Source organism: Barbatula barbatula (assembly GCF_947034865.1).
Source record: "Barbatula barbatula genome assembly, chromosome: 4".
Lineage (NCBI taxonomy): Eukaryota > Metazoa > Chordata > Actinopteri > Cypriniformes > Nemacheilidae > Barbatula > Barbatula barbatula.
The window spans coordinates 10,872,882-10,887,057 of record NC_136768.1 but is presented as its reverse complement, the minus strand read 5'-3'; the positions used below and the strand labels follow the sequence as shown (position 1 = coordinate 10,887,057).

The following is a 14,176-nucleotide window of genomic DNA, read 5'->3' as shown; positions in this document are numbered from 1 at the left end:
AAATGCCACAGTTTTAAAGCACACTTGTCCAGTACCCTATTTATAAGTCAGCCATTTCCTATTACCTGCATTCTTATTACATGAAATATCTGAAATTTTGGTTTAAAGCAATGCACTCTCTTATAGAAAGAAGATGGGCCGAGAACAGCTTCTAAACGTCAATGTTATACAAATGCCTATGTTTGTTTGCACGCACAGAGAGAGGCCTTTCACATTTCACGTCGGCGCCAAATCGAGATGAAAATATCTAAACTTTTCAGAATGCCGTACGCGCATCGCAGGTCATGTGATAAGAACCAACCAACTAAAATAGACAAGTTCTGTGAACAGTGTTTCACAGCGCATTTGTGGACTGCAGTTAACTTCCGGTAACCATTCAAACAATGGAGTGCCTGTAGATTATTTCTGATAACAAGCAAAAGAAACCGAGAAGAACTGTACACCTGCAATAAGTCTCTGCAATATTTTAAATTTAGACTGCGATACCAAGATCAACCGCTAGATGTCAAGGTACCATACGGTTTCTTTAAATGCGTCAAAACTACAGGACCCATTCAACAAAATCGTTTATTTAATAAAATGAACAAACAACAAAATTAACAAATCGTTTATAATAATTGTATTAAATTCAGTAAAATAATAATGTAAATTAATATTAAGGCACATGTCCGACGAAACAGTCTATAATCTATAAAACTTTGGTTTATACCTCCGTCTCAACGGCTACCGTGGCCCTTGTTTGCTTAGCAACGGCAGACGCCAGGAGAGCGCAATAATAGGAGAAAGGCGGCTCACGTTTTAGACACGAAATGTGAATCTACAAAACTACAAAACTAACTTTTGTGTTTTTGATACCGTCACTTGTATCATTTTAGAATAGGAAATACTGCACAAAGCTTAAAACAATATAGCTTACAGACAACATGACCTGATCGTGGCATCATCAGTCACCAATTGCAACATCAACCCCTTTCAAAAAATAGCCCAGAAAACCAACAGCATCTCAACCATAAAAAGCAGTCACTTGAAGAGATTCATCCGTCTGTTGAAGGTGAAAAAGTTGTATTCACAGCAGGCATCTTAATCCTCTAGGTTGTGTGAACTTGAAGAATGATGTGTAACTTCAACAAACAGAGAAGAAAACAATGCTCTATTTATTCATCACCACATCAGCTAGGTTAATGGAACTAGTTTTTGCAACGTTCATTCAACGTCACTACCAAATCATCCTGAATCAATGCACCAGAGCACAATGATGATGACTCACGACTATGCGGGGACTCTGTTTGTGCCGAACGATGACAGTCTCAACAGATGAGAGCACCTATAGACAAAGCTGCTTTTAGAACAGCCTGACAAAACCATCAGCATAAGAAGAAGGTTACTAGAGAAATGGTTATGATCATGATCATAGATATGAAATTTTACAAATTTTACAGCTCAATCGGGCACTTAACACGGTAACAAGATGTTACAGCTCTAAGGATAAGAAATGCACGTAAACTGAGAAGCGAGTGTAATTATCCAAATGCTCGTAGCAAAACCTCATGTGACACTCAGAAGAATCTGAGTATGCTTGTGAATTTAACACTTGTTGAGATCATTATGTTTGAAGCATTGAGGTTGTAAAGCCGGCTACATAAATTTTATGGTCATTTTTTATTGTTAATTGTCAGATTGTACGATAAAATAAGTGTATCTAACCGTCAACTATAGGTGCAAAGATATATGGAAGTATCACATATCGCAATATGAAAAATGTACGATATGTATAGTAGAGCTATGGCGCTTTTTTTTTACGATACGACGTCCGTTCAATCTATATTGGTTTAACTGCTTTTGGGTTCTCTCTGAGGGTTTTCTTCTTCTTTAATTCTTTTCATTTTAATAACAAAAAAAAAGGATTTTATTCATTTACATAGAGATGTATTTTAAGAATCTTTAACAAAATACGAAATGTTCTAAAATCGGTTATATTCTTGCAATAAATCTCCTAGTTTCATTTTTTACATTCTGTTCAGAATAGCATAATGCAATCATAAATGTGAATCCACTATTTTCGATTCGAAGATTTTTCCTCGAATGAAAATGTTGTGGCCGGAATCATAAAAAATAACCTTGACATTCGTCATCCATGAAAATGTTTATTTCAGGGTTAAATGAGGACAGAGCTTTTGAAAAGAACTTTAAGCAAGAAACTAAATAAAAATATTTTGAACATATAACAGCACAATCTGTTTAAAGGGTACAATCATTATAATGTATAATTCATACACAGAGCCTTATACGCATATTCATAAGGTAACAATCCTTCCTAAGATGGGAGAAAAATGTCTGCAGTGTGAAAGCATCCGTGTGACAATAAAGAGAAATGGAAAAAAAAAAGCAGAGCGAGAAGAGAGCAACCGACTTACATTGAGTCCTCTTTGGAATACCGGCTGGCCCATGACATTAGCCAGCATACGGATCAGAGCGGCTCCCTGCAGACACACAATAAACACGCATTCAATAAAAGATTCTCATTTATACCTGCTGTACTCTGTTTCTCCCAGTGGTCTACGGTTTCCGTTCACTTACAGACTCCCACTGCTGTCATTTCAACAGAAGACAATAAATGCATTAAATTATCTTTGGAGTAAATTAGAAAATGAAGCACTTTAAAGAAAATCAATGACATTCATTTTAACCGCAGAACCACGGTAACATTTTACAATAAGGTTCTATTATTATACGGCTCGTTGGAATACCTGATTCTGATTGGCCATTCACGACATGTGCGATTCGTTATTACCAGATAGTAACCTCTCAAAACTAGTAACCCGGATGCAGCAAATCATTTTGATCGTTTTTTTGGGACAAATTAAATGTAAAATATATCTTTTAATAACATATATGACATTATATTTACAAAAGATTTAACCAAATTTTCTGTTCGTGACATCTGAATGTCGTTTCTTACCTTAAACTGGAAGTAAACGGTAAAAATGAGCTAATACAATATTTCAAGATCACATTCCATGTCCTGTTTTCATCACATTTGGTAAGTAGCTGTGTTATAAGTGGGATAATGAACAAGCAGCCAGCTGTTATCACGAAATAAGCCCTTCAGTGTGATACAAGACCCTACGCTTCAAGCCTGGTCCTGATCTGCGATAACAACCAGATGCCAGTACATTATCCCTCACTCAACAAATGCTGAAAAACTTAATTTGTATTCGTTATCTAATGTTAGCAAATGCATTTACTAATGTTAACTAATAGCACCTCATTGTAAAGTTTTACCAAAATGTTTGTTCGAAATATTTATCTTATTATGCAAAAACGAAACATTTATTGTGACGAGTATTGTGTGTATTGTATAATGCAATTTTTAAAACATAAGTGATAAAACTTCTCTACGGTAAAAAGCAACAATGTTATCAGTCCAGCTTAAATTGCATCTGGAAAGTTGCATTTAGCGCTGGAATGTGCTTGATTTACTTTCAACTTTGATTTACTTTAATAATGCAATATGCATGCATGTGCTTTCTGGAGCTTTAACAAGTTACTTATACATGTATATAAAATGAAGAAAAGAGCACTGTAAAAAAAGGAAAAGAAAAAGAAGTTAGACAGTTTCCAATTAAGTATCCCCATCTCTTAACATTCCACCTTTCCTGTTACAGTAGCTTGTGAAGTGTTATGATATTTCAGTGTGTTTAAAGTGGAAGGAGGTTATCTGCCGAATGTCAGGATCACAACACTGTGACTGACAAGAGTTCATAACACTTTCTAAGCAGACCTGATGACATGGACAAAAATCTCTAGTCTGAATGAGGGAACTGAGCAGAGTCTACAGAGCATCGTAGATTCCAGGAATGGGATGTTTTGGCTTAGACTATTAAGAAACAATAAAAAAAATAAAAAGATTATCCTACCAACCATAAGCAAAGCTGAAGAAAGTTTGACTTCACTTAAATAAAATAAGATACATAAGAACATTAGATTTAAAGAGGTGCATATACCTTCTTATACGCAATCCAGTCAAACACCCGGTCGATGTCTGTGGCTTCATACACTTCTTGAGAGATTGGATGAGAACTAGCCAAACCGTCCAATAACATCACCTCATGTAGAACATCAGTCAGAAATCTCTGGTTCTCCTGTGGATAAGAGAAAAGGAGTTTCAGTTGGATTTCCTTTTTTTACAGCTTAACAAACTGTATAGTTATTTAAAGCTTATTGACGGATTTTCCCTGCAAGTGATGGAAAACTCTGAAGGCTGTCCTTCACTTTGACGGATTACAACAAGGGCAATTTCGAACTCCCCGTTTTGTCATTGCTCTTCATTAGAGCGTGATCGTAGGCTAATACACCGCCCAGAACACGATCGCGAAGGGACGTGTGTTTCCCATTCATTAGCGTGGATAAATGTCTCTCTTGGAATCTTCACTGTTGAGTGAGCGGCAGAACATTCATGACCGTACATGAGTGAGTACAAAACACCATTTACAAGCACCTGTCATTGTTTCTGACTAGACATATGAGCATTTGTCTGTAATTATAATTTTATGTCTGACAACAAAACGTGAAATATATAAATGAATATAAACAACAAAGGCTTTATTGGGCATTCAGTTGTGTTAAAATACAGCAAGTTCCGAGAGTAAACGCAAGTACAGCGTGATGACGTCCCGAACATGCTAATAAGCACGACAGGTGATAATAGCTTATGACAGATTATTTACGAGCCTGTCTGTCAAACAAAAAAAAATAGCACAACCTCTGGATAACTATGTCTTCAGAAGTGTACAAAGGCCTTACATAGTGAAGCGTTATCTTTTACCTTAGAATGAGCTATTTCTATCTACATCGCCCTTACATGCAATTTGACATGTTGTTTCTACAGTAGCCCTAAACGGACAAACTGCTCTACTGTACGCGTTTCGTAAATAAGTGATCTCCCCCGGCAAATAAGCGAAAATGTGACGACATCTTAGCCTATTGTACATGGTTATTATGGTATTCAGCAAATAAACTGTAGAATAACTGAAGATATCAGGTTAGCTAAACTAGAATTAGCATAGCATTAATACAACACCACAATAGCATATCATTCTGCAAATTGTGTTTGCCAGTTACTGTAAATGAGAATGGATTAAATGTGAATCATATGAATTATAAATGAAAGCATTACACTGCAGGTTCATATTCAGAACATCTTCCTAATGGGCCCACCAGCACAATATCTGTGTTGACTGATCACAGTCACAATGACAGTTTAAATAAAAACTACATTAAGATTGTATTATTTTATTACTTGATATGGTGTTATATACAGACGTGAGACCGCACGAAAACAATCCTGTGTTATAAAGAATAAGTTTATACTCTGAGCCATTCTGATTCTAATTCATGCTCATTAAAGCTTTGACAGCTTGATTAAAAATCCTATTGAGAACATTTATCCAACAGAGCAGCGTATTTTAATAAAGGGTCTTCGTCTTGAACAAAAAACAAATCCAAAAATAAATGTTAATCGAAACCATTTTATGTTACTAAAACTATAGTAAACTAAGTAAAAACAATTGAAAGTAGCAGCATTTGTATGAACCCGTTTTACCATTTACATTTACGCATTTGGCAGACGCTTTAATCCAAAGCGATTTACATAGCATTACCTTATACATTTGTTTCTAAATATGTGCAATCCCCTGGGATTGCCCACAACCTTGGCGCCACACTCGTACCACTGAGCAACAGGAAAGCTTAAAACACTCCGTTTTAATATTCTACTGTTTGAACAACAATACAAAGTGAAACCTGATTACTCATTTTTACCGTCATCCTTTTCCGTCTCACATTCTGAAGTTCTGATAAAAGCAGGTTAATGAAATTACACGACGTGCAATAGACCATTAAAAGTATGATAAAAGAGAGTAGTGCTTAGAAATCAATAACAGAGACGTGAGAGTAAACATACTAAAATTGATCTGTGGTTGTTGGGTGGCTTTTTGTTTTGCTTCTAGAAGAAAGTTTCTCTTGGATGGCACTGGAATGAATGAGCTCTTTCTTGACATCCATCCTCTTTCTGTTACTAAAGGCTGCAGTTAATGAAGGGTGACATTCCTTACAATGGTATTTCATCTTAGGTACGATAACGTGTAGATACATCACATAAAAAGGAAACTTGCATTGCATAATGGACTGTTACAATAATTCTTCATTCATATTTAATATCAGAAAATGCAATTTGGAGGAAGTAGCTTAATGATCATTTAAGTTTTAGATATCTAATGGTGATCGGGTCTTGTAAAACACTTTGTGACGCATCTTATTCCATTTCCTGTCGGACAGTTACTTTTTAAACCAGACTAAATTATTCTCACAGGTTAATATTTGGGCAAATCCAGCGTTATGGATGTGACATACACTATGAAGGCTCAGAGAATGTACAGTATGTGTTACCAATATGTTGAATCTGTTTATATTGTACTAAACCCTTGTTAAAAGAGTCTAAACATAAACAATATCAGTCTATGCGCAGGTTTCTTAATTTTAAAAAGAGAAATAAACGTGTGTAATGGATGTGACATTTTGCTTAATGGATGTGACATACACTATGAACGCTCAGAGAATGTACAGTATGTGTTACCTATATATTGAACCATCTGTTTATATTGTACTAAACTCTTGTTAATAGATTGTAAACATAAAAAATATCAGTCTATGCACAAGTTTTTTTATTTTAAAAAGAGAAATAAATGTGTGTATTGGATGTGAGATTTTGCCTCATGGATGTGACATACAGTATGAACGCTCAGAGAATGTATGTGTTACCAATATATTGAACCATCTGTTTATATCGTACTAAACCCTTGTTAAAAATATCAGTCTGTGCATATGTTTTTTATTTAAAAATTGTAAATAAACGTTTGTAATGGATGTGACACTTTGCCTCATGGATGTGACATACAGTATGAACGTTCAGAGAATTTATGTGTTACCAATATATTAAACCATCTGTTTATATCGTACTAAACCCTTGTTAAACACAAGTATTTTTTATTTTAAAAAGGGAAAAAAAGGTGTGTTATGGATGTGACATTTTGCGTTATGGATGTGACATACAGTACAGTATGAACGCTCATAGAAAGTATGTTACCAATATTAAAACATCTGTTTATATTGTGTTAATCGAGTCTAACCATCAGGACACCATTTTTGAGAGACGACATACTTTGTAGGATTACCGTGAATTAAAATGCACAAACCGGAAGCAATAATAGAGAGATGACTCTTCGTAGAACAAGTAATAGTTTCTTTATTTTAATTTCGATGTGCCTATTTATGGAGAATATGTACAGTTATGGATGTGATCATTCTGAAAGCGAAACTAGCTTGACTATGAAAATAAATGCACTAAAAATAAAAAAATATCTTTAAAAACTTTAATAGAGACCTCGCAAAATATTGACATTTGTACTACCAGAATTGTGCAAACCTTTTGCATGGAATTGTCCATGCCCCATGTCACATTTATTTTTGTTTTGCTGCATTGAATTAGATACAAATTCAACACATACAAACAAAGCTTTTCTTAAAATGAACAAAACAATGTGCTGTATGTGAATACAGTGTGGCAGAGAACGTGGAAGAGACAGAAAGTGAGAGAAAGCCATCCAACAGCTGGTGAGGTAGAGTTGAATTTATGGGAGTCACATAATGTGGACTCTCAAATCAGTGGATGAGAAGAGCCTCCATCTGCTCTATATATGCACTCAACAAGGTGTTTACATTCAATGATACTTAGATCTGCTTATCATCATCATAATATCATCCGTTCCTGTCAACGCTCCCTAAAAATGCCACAGTACTAAACTGATCAGTAGTATTGGAGCAATGTCGGATACATGATGAACATGACAAAGAGGAAGCAGTTCAGATGTTACGAGCAGCTGAAGGACCTTTAACCCATTTTAATGACCTCTTAAACAGCTTTCCATATCATATTCCAGTCCTAGTTTAGACTACCTGCTCAAGTGTGAAATATACATATTGTGGTAGGAAAATGATTATAGTCCCATCAGCAGCTGCTGAAGTGTTTCTATCAGAGGTCATTAGATGTGAAAGATCCAATCGCTCTCTGAAATGACGTTTCTAAATGATGTTCCATGCTTGGCTGATGCCCCATGACCAAGGTGGCTTGGTGCAGGAAATATAGAAATACTAAGACGGATGGAACGGGATGGTCGATGTGTGCATGTGTATATGAGCATACCAACCCGATCTCGAGTGCATTTGTACATATTTTACGATGTGGCTAATTCGCATGCATTTGTATGATGTAAATCATACGAAAACATATGACTGTTAGAAAAAAGCAACACTGAATCCGCAGCCCTAACACCACCCCTAAACCTTAGGTCACTGGCGGAAAAGCAAATCATACTTAAACATATGGATAACGAATTTATAGGAATTAGCCACCTCGTAAAATAGTTATGAAGTCTAGTGAAATTGTGTTGAAGCGTACAGTATACGAGTTGTATCTGTAATGAGAACTTTGAGGAACTTTATTCATGTTTATCTAATTAAAAATCAAGTTTATACATGCATAACTGGAAAAAATTCTTTAGTAAATTGGATTCAACCGCTAAGCTATGGGCTAGCAAACTGTCTTAAATGGATAGTTCACACAAAAATGAGAATTCTGTCATGAATTGCTCACTCTCTAGTTGTTCCAAATCTGTATAAATGTCTGTGTTTGGTTAACCACAGAGAAAGATATTTGTATGATTGCTTGTAGCCAAACAGTTCTTGGACCCATTGACTACCATAGTAGGAGACATTACAATGGTAGTCAAAAGTGCCCCAGAACTGTTTGCAGTCACACACTTCAAAATATAATATTTTGTGTCCAACAGAACAATGTAAATTATAAAGTAATTTTTCCTACTATGGCAGTCAACAGGCTCCAGGACTGTTTGGTTACAAGCATTCTTCCAAATATCTTTCTCTGTGTTCATAAGAACAAAGAAATGTATACATATACAGAACAATGCGAAGGTGAGTAAATGACAGAATTTTTGTTTTTGGGTGAACTAACCCTTTAAAGTCATTGAACGACTGCATTATCAAAGCACATTGTCCTTAATAATAATAATAATAATAATACGTTTTATTTATATAGCGCCTTTCCAGAGCTCAAGGACACTTTACAATAAACAAACAACAAAAAAGGCGGTTGACAAAGACAGCAGACAAAACAACAGTAGATAAGAATTAGGTGAATGGGCAGCACATAAAAAAAAAAATGGAAATAAAAATAATAATTATGAATTGTGACATTCTGAAAAAAGGTGAGTTTTGAGCATGGATTTGAATTCAGAGATAGTGTTAACAGAACAGAGAGATCGGGGGAGAGAGTTCCACATTTTGGGTGTAACAACACTAAATGATCGGCCCCCCCATTGAAGCAAGGCGATGCCGAGGGACAACGAGAAGGCAAGAGTCAGAGGATCGTATAGTGCGAGTCGGGGTGTAGGGGAGGAGCAGGTTAAAGGGATAAGGAGGAGCCAAGCCATGCAGAGATATAAAAGTGAGAAGGAGAATTTTAAATTTAATACGGTAAGCCACCGGGAGCCAGTGAAGATCATGCAGAATTGGGGTGATATGTGCAGAACGCTTGGTGTGGGTTAGTATTCTAGCAGCAGAGTTTTGGATATATTGCAATTTGGAAATGGAGCTGACAGATAAGCCAATGAAAAGTGCATTGCAGTAATCAAGGCGTGATGTGACAAAAGCATGGATGATAGTTTCAGCATCTTAGGTACTAATGAAGGGACGGAGGTGAGCGATACGGCGTAGATGAAAGAATGCTGATTTAGTGATAGAATTAATGTGAGAGTGGAAAGATAGAGACGAGTCAAAGATTACACTGAGATTTTTAACAGTACTAGATGGTTTGATATGAGAGCCAGCGATCACACAGGTGAAATTGGTAGGAATGTTCTTAGTGACTGACGGAGGTCCGGTGAAAATAATCTCAGTTTTGTCCATGTTAAGTTTTAGAAAATTTAAAGGTAGCCAACCTTTTAATTTCATGCACACAAGTAGAAATTAATGTACACTGCTGTCTTTAATAGAATGTATTTAAGTCATGACAACAGGTCCAACGTAATGTACATGCTACTGAAGCTCACAGTAGCTCACTTAGTTACTGACTCATGTTCACAAGCAGAAGACACAAACATAATTCAATAAGCATGACTCCAGCAGTAAAAAGCGTCAGAGAACGGTGTCGTGATTTGCTACGGATAATTTACATACTTATTCAATTTCATCAGCAGAGCTTTGAGTGTATCACTCTTCAACACAGCTGCATTACAGGCCACTCAAGCAAAATAGCATTATGCTAATAGCTAGCACCATTACGCTTAGACAAAAGCAGCGAGAACCATTTGTCATTGAATCGTTTCATAACATACTCAGAGGTGGATTTTACTGAAAATATAAGCGATACGTAGACACTGAGCCGTTAGAAATAAAGATAAAAGCATTTATCATTAACATATGCTGTTACCGTATGCAGTCTGTTATGGTAATGAAGCTAAATACACTAACAGAGATCACCATTAATAGATTCATATATTTCTTTATATGAAGTCAAGCTTGAAACCAATTTGTTCTTTAAAAATTTATCTAATCCAGAAAAAAAAATTGCGGCACTGGCAACAAAACCAGTCTTAAGGGTAAATTTCGACATTTTCGATTTCGATTTTCACATTACCTGAAAGCTGAATTTACTGTATAAACTATCCATTGATGTGTGTTTTGTTAGGATAGGACAATATGGCCGAGATACAGCTATCTGAAAATCTGGAATCTGAGGGTGCAAAAAAATCTAAATACTGAGAAAATCGCCTTGCAAGTTGTCCAAATGAAGTTCTTAGCATAGCACATTACTCTCAGAAAGAAAGTTTTTTTATATATTTACGGTAGAACATTTACAAAATATATTTATGGAACATAGTCTTTACTTAATATTCAAATGATTTTGGGCATTAAAAAAAGATCTATTATATTGACCCATACAATGTATTACTAAAAATGTCCCCGTGGTACTTATGAATGATCACATTTTTGTTTATTTTGCTAATGCTCTATCGAAAGAATGATTAACTTGTTGTATTAATGTTGTCATTTTTGTGCTTTTACTTTATTTCCACTTTTGTGCAGTTATTTTAAACTCTGTACCATCTACAAAGTGCCAGTGAGATTTTCTCAGACACAGTTAAACTCTAGTTTACAATCTGATTACATTTTCCATTCAGTGGATAATTCACGAAACATTATTAATGAATCACAGTGTCAATTTAAATTAGTAGAAATTGCTAAACATCTTACCATGTTCCACTTTGGAAAGAGGAAGTCTGTCCCGATGTACTCAAAGAAATGAGCAAATCCCTCCTTTAGCCAAACGTCCTCCCACCAAACGGGTGTTACTAGATCCCCAAACCACTAGACAAGGGAAAACTTGAACAATCAATCACCAACAGAGAACAAGAGTGACCATTATAGAGATATAGTGTTATGTGGACTGGCAAAATAAAAGAGAGAAGGCACAAGAAATAGTAAATTTAAAGCCGACTAAATGAACAATTTTACAACAATTGCCTGTTTGACAATTCAAATAATGAAAGGCTACCCAGTAAACCATATACTATTGCACTGCATAATGTATGACAAGATGGACTAAATCTGGACTAAAGTGTAACATGTAAACATACTCTATAACTGTCACGTTAGAGATATGACAAAGGATTGGCACCTTGTAAAGCAGAAGTACAGACATCTTACAAAAACTGTACTTTTCTCCAAATAAGAAAAAATGCTCACAAAAGGCTTCACAGAACATTGAGAAGCAGGCAGAGCTTCTAAAGTATGATTAATAGAAGCCCAAACAATCAATAACCTTTAGCTGTGAAATTAGAGAACATTTTTCTTATATCACACAGTGTTCATGCCCCGGCTCTCTGCCAAGGACACTGTAAAATGAACAGTCAGAACCGGAGGAAAAATGTTTTTCGATTATGGAACGCCCCATCTGGAAGTTAGAAAGTGTCCGAACTCTTGAACTCCTGCCATCGTGTGCAGATGACAGTGGGTTAAGCAGGGTTATGGGTATTTTAAAACAAATTCAGTTCTAGTGGGAGCTGGATCTCTGTAGCAGTCAGCACTCTTTCATCTGATAGCAACATCTCAAACAGTCTAATGGGATATTCATACGTTATTCAGAAACATTAAGGCAATTTACATGCACTTCAGTTTGCTTTTAATCAGACCAAACCAGATGACTCCAGTGTGATAGTAAATGTCTTCAAAAGCATGTTAGTACCGAAATGAATACGGGGACACAAGGATAATTTGGGACAAATCTTTGAGTTCATTTAAAGCCATTCACATCTTGATGGTTCAACAAACTCATATACATCTTGTACAGCTTAAGAATTAGCCTATGACGTTTTAGTTCTTTTAGGTGAACTATTGCAAGTTATACAACTTTCCAAAGCAGTTGAGAATTGTCATAAAAATATGAATTCTGTCATCATTAACTCACCCTCGAGTTGTTCCAAATCTGCATTTGTTCTTTGGAAGAATGCTTGTAACCAAACCATTCTTGGCCACCATAGAAGAAAAAATCCAACAGTAGTCAAAAGTGCCCTAGAACTGTTTGCTTTCCTACATTCTTCAAAATCTCTTTTGTGTTCAACGGAACAAAGAAATTTAGGAAGCAATTTTTCCTAATATGGTAGTCAATGGTGGCCAAGAACTGTTTCAATGAAGTTGAAGTCAACTAAAATAACCTTGGTCTACAGTTATATGATATTAAAATGACGCAGAATGGAGACAATGGAGAGAGAGGTGGACTCATGCCCCAGAAAGAATGATGAATAAACCATACAATAACACTACAGAGTAACCAACACGCCTGCCACTTATCAATTCTCTGTAGGTACAAACGTGATTATTGGTTTTAAGGCAGACCTTTTAATATATAGTAGAATAAGACCTGGATGTGTGCTGATCTATTGCATTCTCAATCTAGGAGCCAATCAATTTGTCAGATGAATTTAAGCCCCGCCCACTCTGATGTTCTGATCAACAGTGCACAGCACAAAGCTTCACTGATCAAGCTTTAAGATATTCTTGAATGCCAAATAATATTTACAAACAGCTCTTTACAATTATCACAGCTGTGCAACACTAGACATACCGCAGCACAGCTCTGCACATTTTCAGTTTTCTGTAAACAGTGTCAGTGGTCAATATTATTTTTCCTACCACCTACTTTCAATTATTTTTTATCATAAAACAGAGGTTTAGTATTCTGCGAACAGCATGATCTCAATTGTCCCCAGAAATTGCAGCATTAAAGATGCACCTTATTACTGTGTCGCAAACAATATGTTTGTTTTATGGCTCCCCGTGAAAGCGTTTTACTGTATACTGCTGCTGGAAGCTGTATTATCTGGGAGAGCTGGTGATTTTTCATCCATACAAAAGAGAAAACAATACAAATAGAAAGAGTGAGGAAAGCTGTGTTGGTGGGCCGCTTATCTGTTTCACTCATTGAACTCCGTATCAAAGCAACAACAGCACCTATGAACACAATGCAGAGCTGAAATTTCGCAACATCTCCAACAGGCTCATACACAATCCACCATAACAAAAGACTTTAAAATTCAAGCTTTCAGCAACATGGGGGTTGCAAACAAAAGCTGGTGAAAAATGAGCAAGCTGCATGCATGGTCAGTTATCCAATGGTTCCTTTACAATTCATGCAGATGATGAATGTGTGGGATTAAAGTCTGTTTGATGACCATCCTTTTAGAGTGAACAAACATGGAGTCCTGACTACTTCATCCATAGATTCTCTCACAGCCTAAGCACATGTACATTTAAATCTTAAAGATAAATTAACATTAAAACAGGGCTGTAGACTAACATTTCACAGAGGTGGCACTGCTGTTATATTGGTGGCACCAGGCCAAAGTTTGGTAGTCTTGGGGCAAGGCAAGAAAAAATAAACATTAAAACTATGTCTAAACATGTTTAGAACATTAGTAAATCAATTGCAAATTAATGAAAATAATTGTTTAAGATATTAAGATTATTGAATTTATTGCTTATA

General features: G+C 35.9%; 1 protein-coding gene across 2 annotated transcripts in view; it reads right to left on the bottom strand.

Annotated features, from left to right (window-relative positions):
* The window catches only part of LOC306892831 (thyrotropin-releasing hormone-degrading ectoenzyme-like), an 83,834-nt gene that overhangs the window by 30,442 nt on the left and 39,216 nt on the right, over window positions 1-14,176 (bottom strand). Inside the window, exons 6-8 of one of the 2 annotated variants that reach the window (XM_079454147.1) lie at window positions 11,389-11,502; window positions 4,005-4,142; window positions 2,415-2,480 (exon numbers count right to left, since the gene is read on the bottom strand). In XM_079454147.1, the coding sequence (XP_079310273.1) occupies window positions 2,415-2,480; window positions 4,005-4,142; window positions 11,389-11,502 (318 nt within the window). The remainder of the gene's footprint in view (window positions 1-2,414; window positions 2,481-4,004; window positions 4,143-11,388; window positions 11,503-14,176) is intronic. The other variant, XM_079454148.1, reaches the window with a different exon arrangement.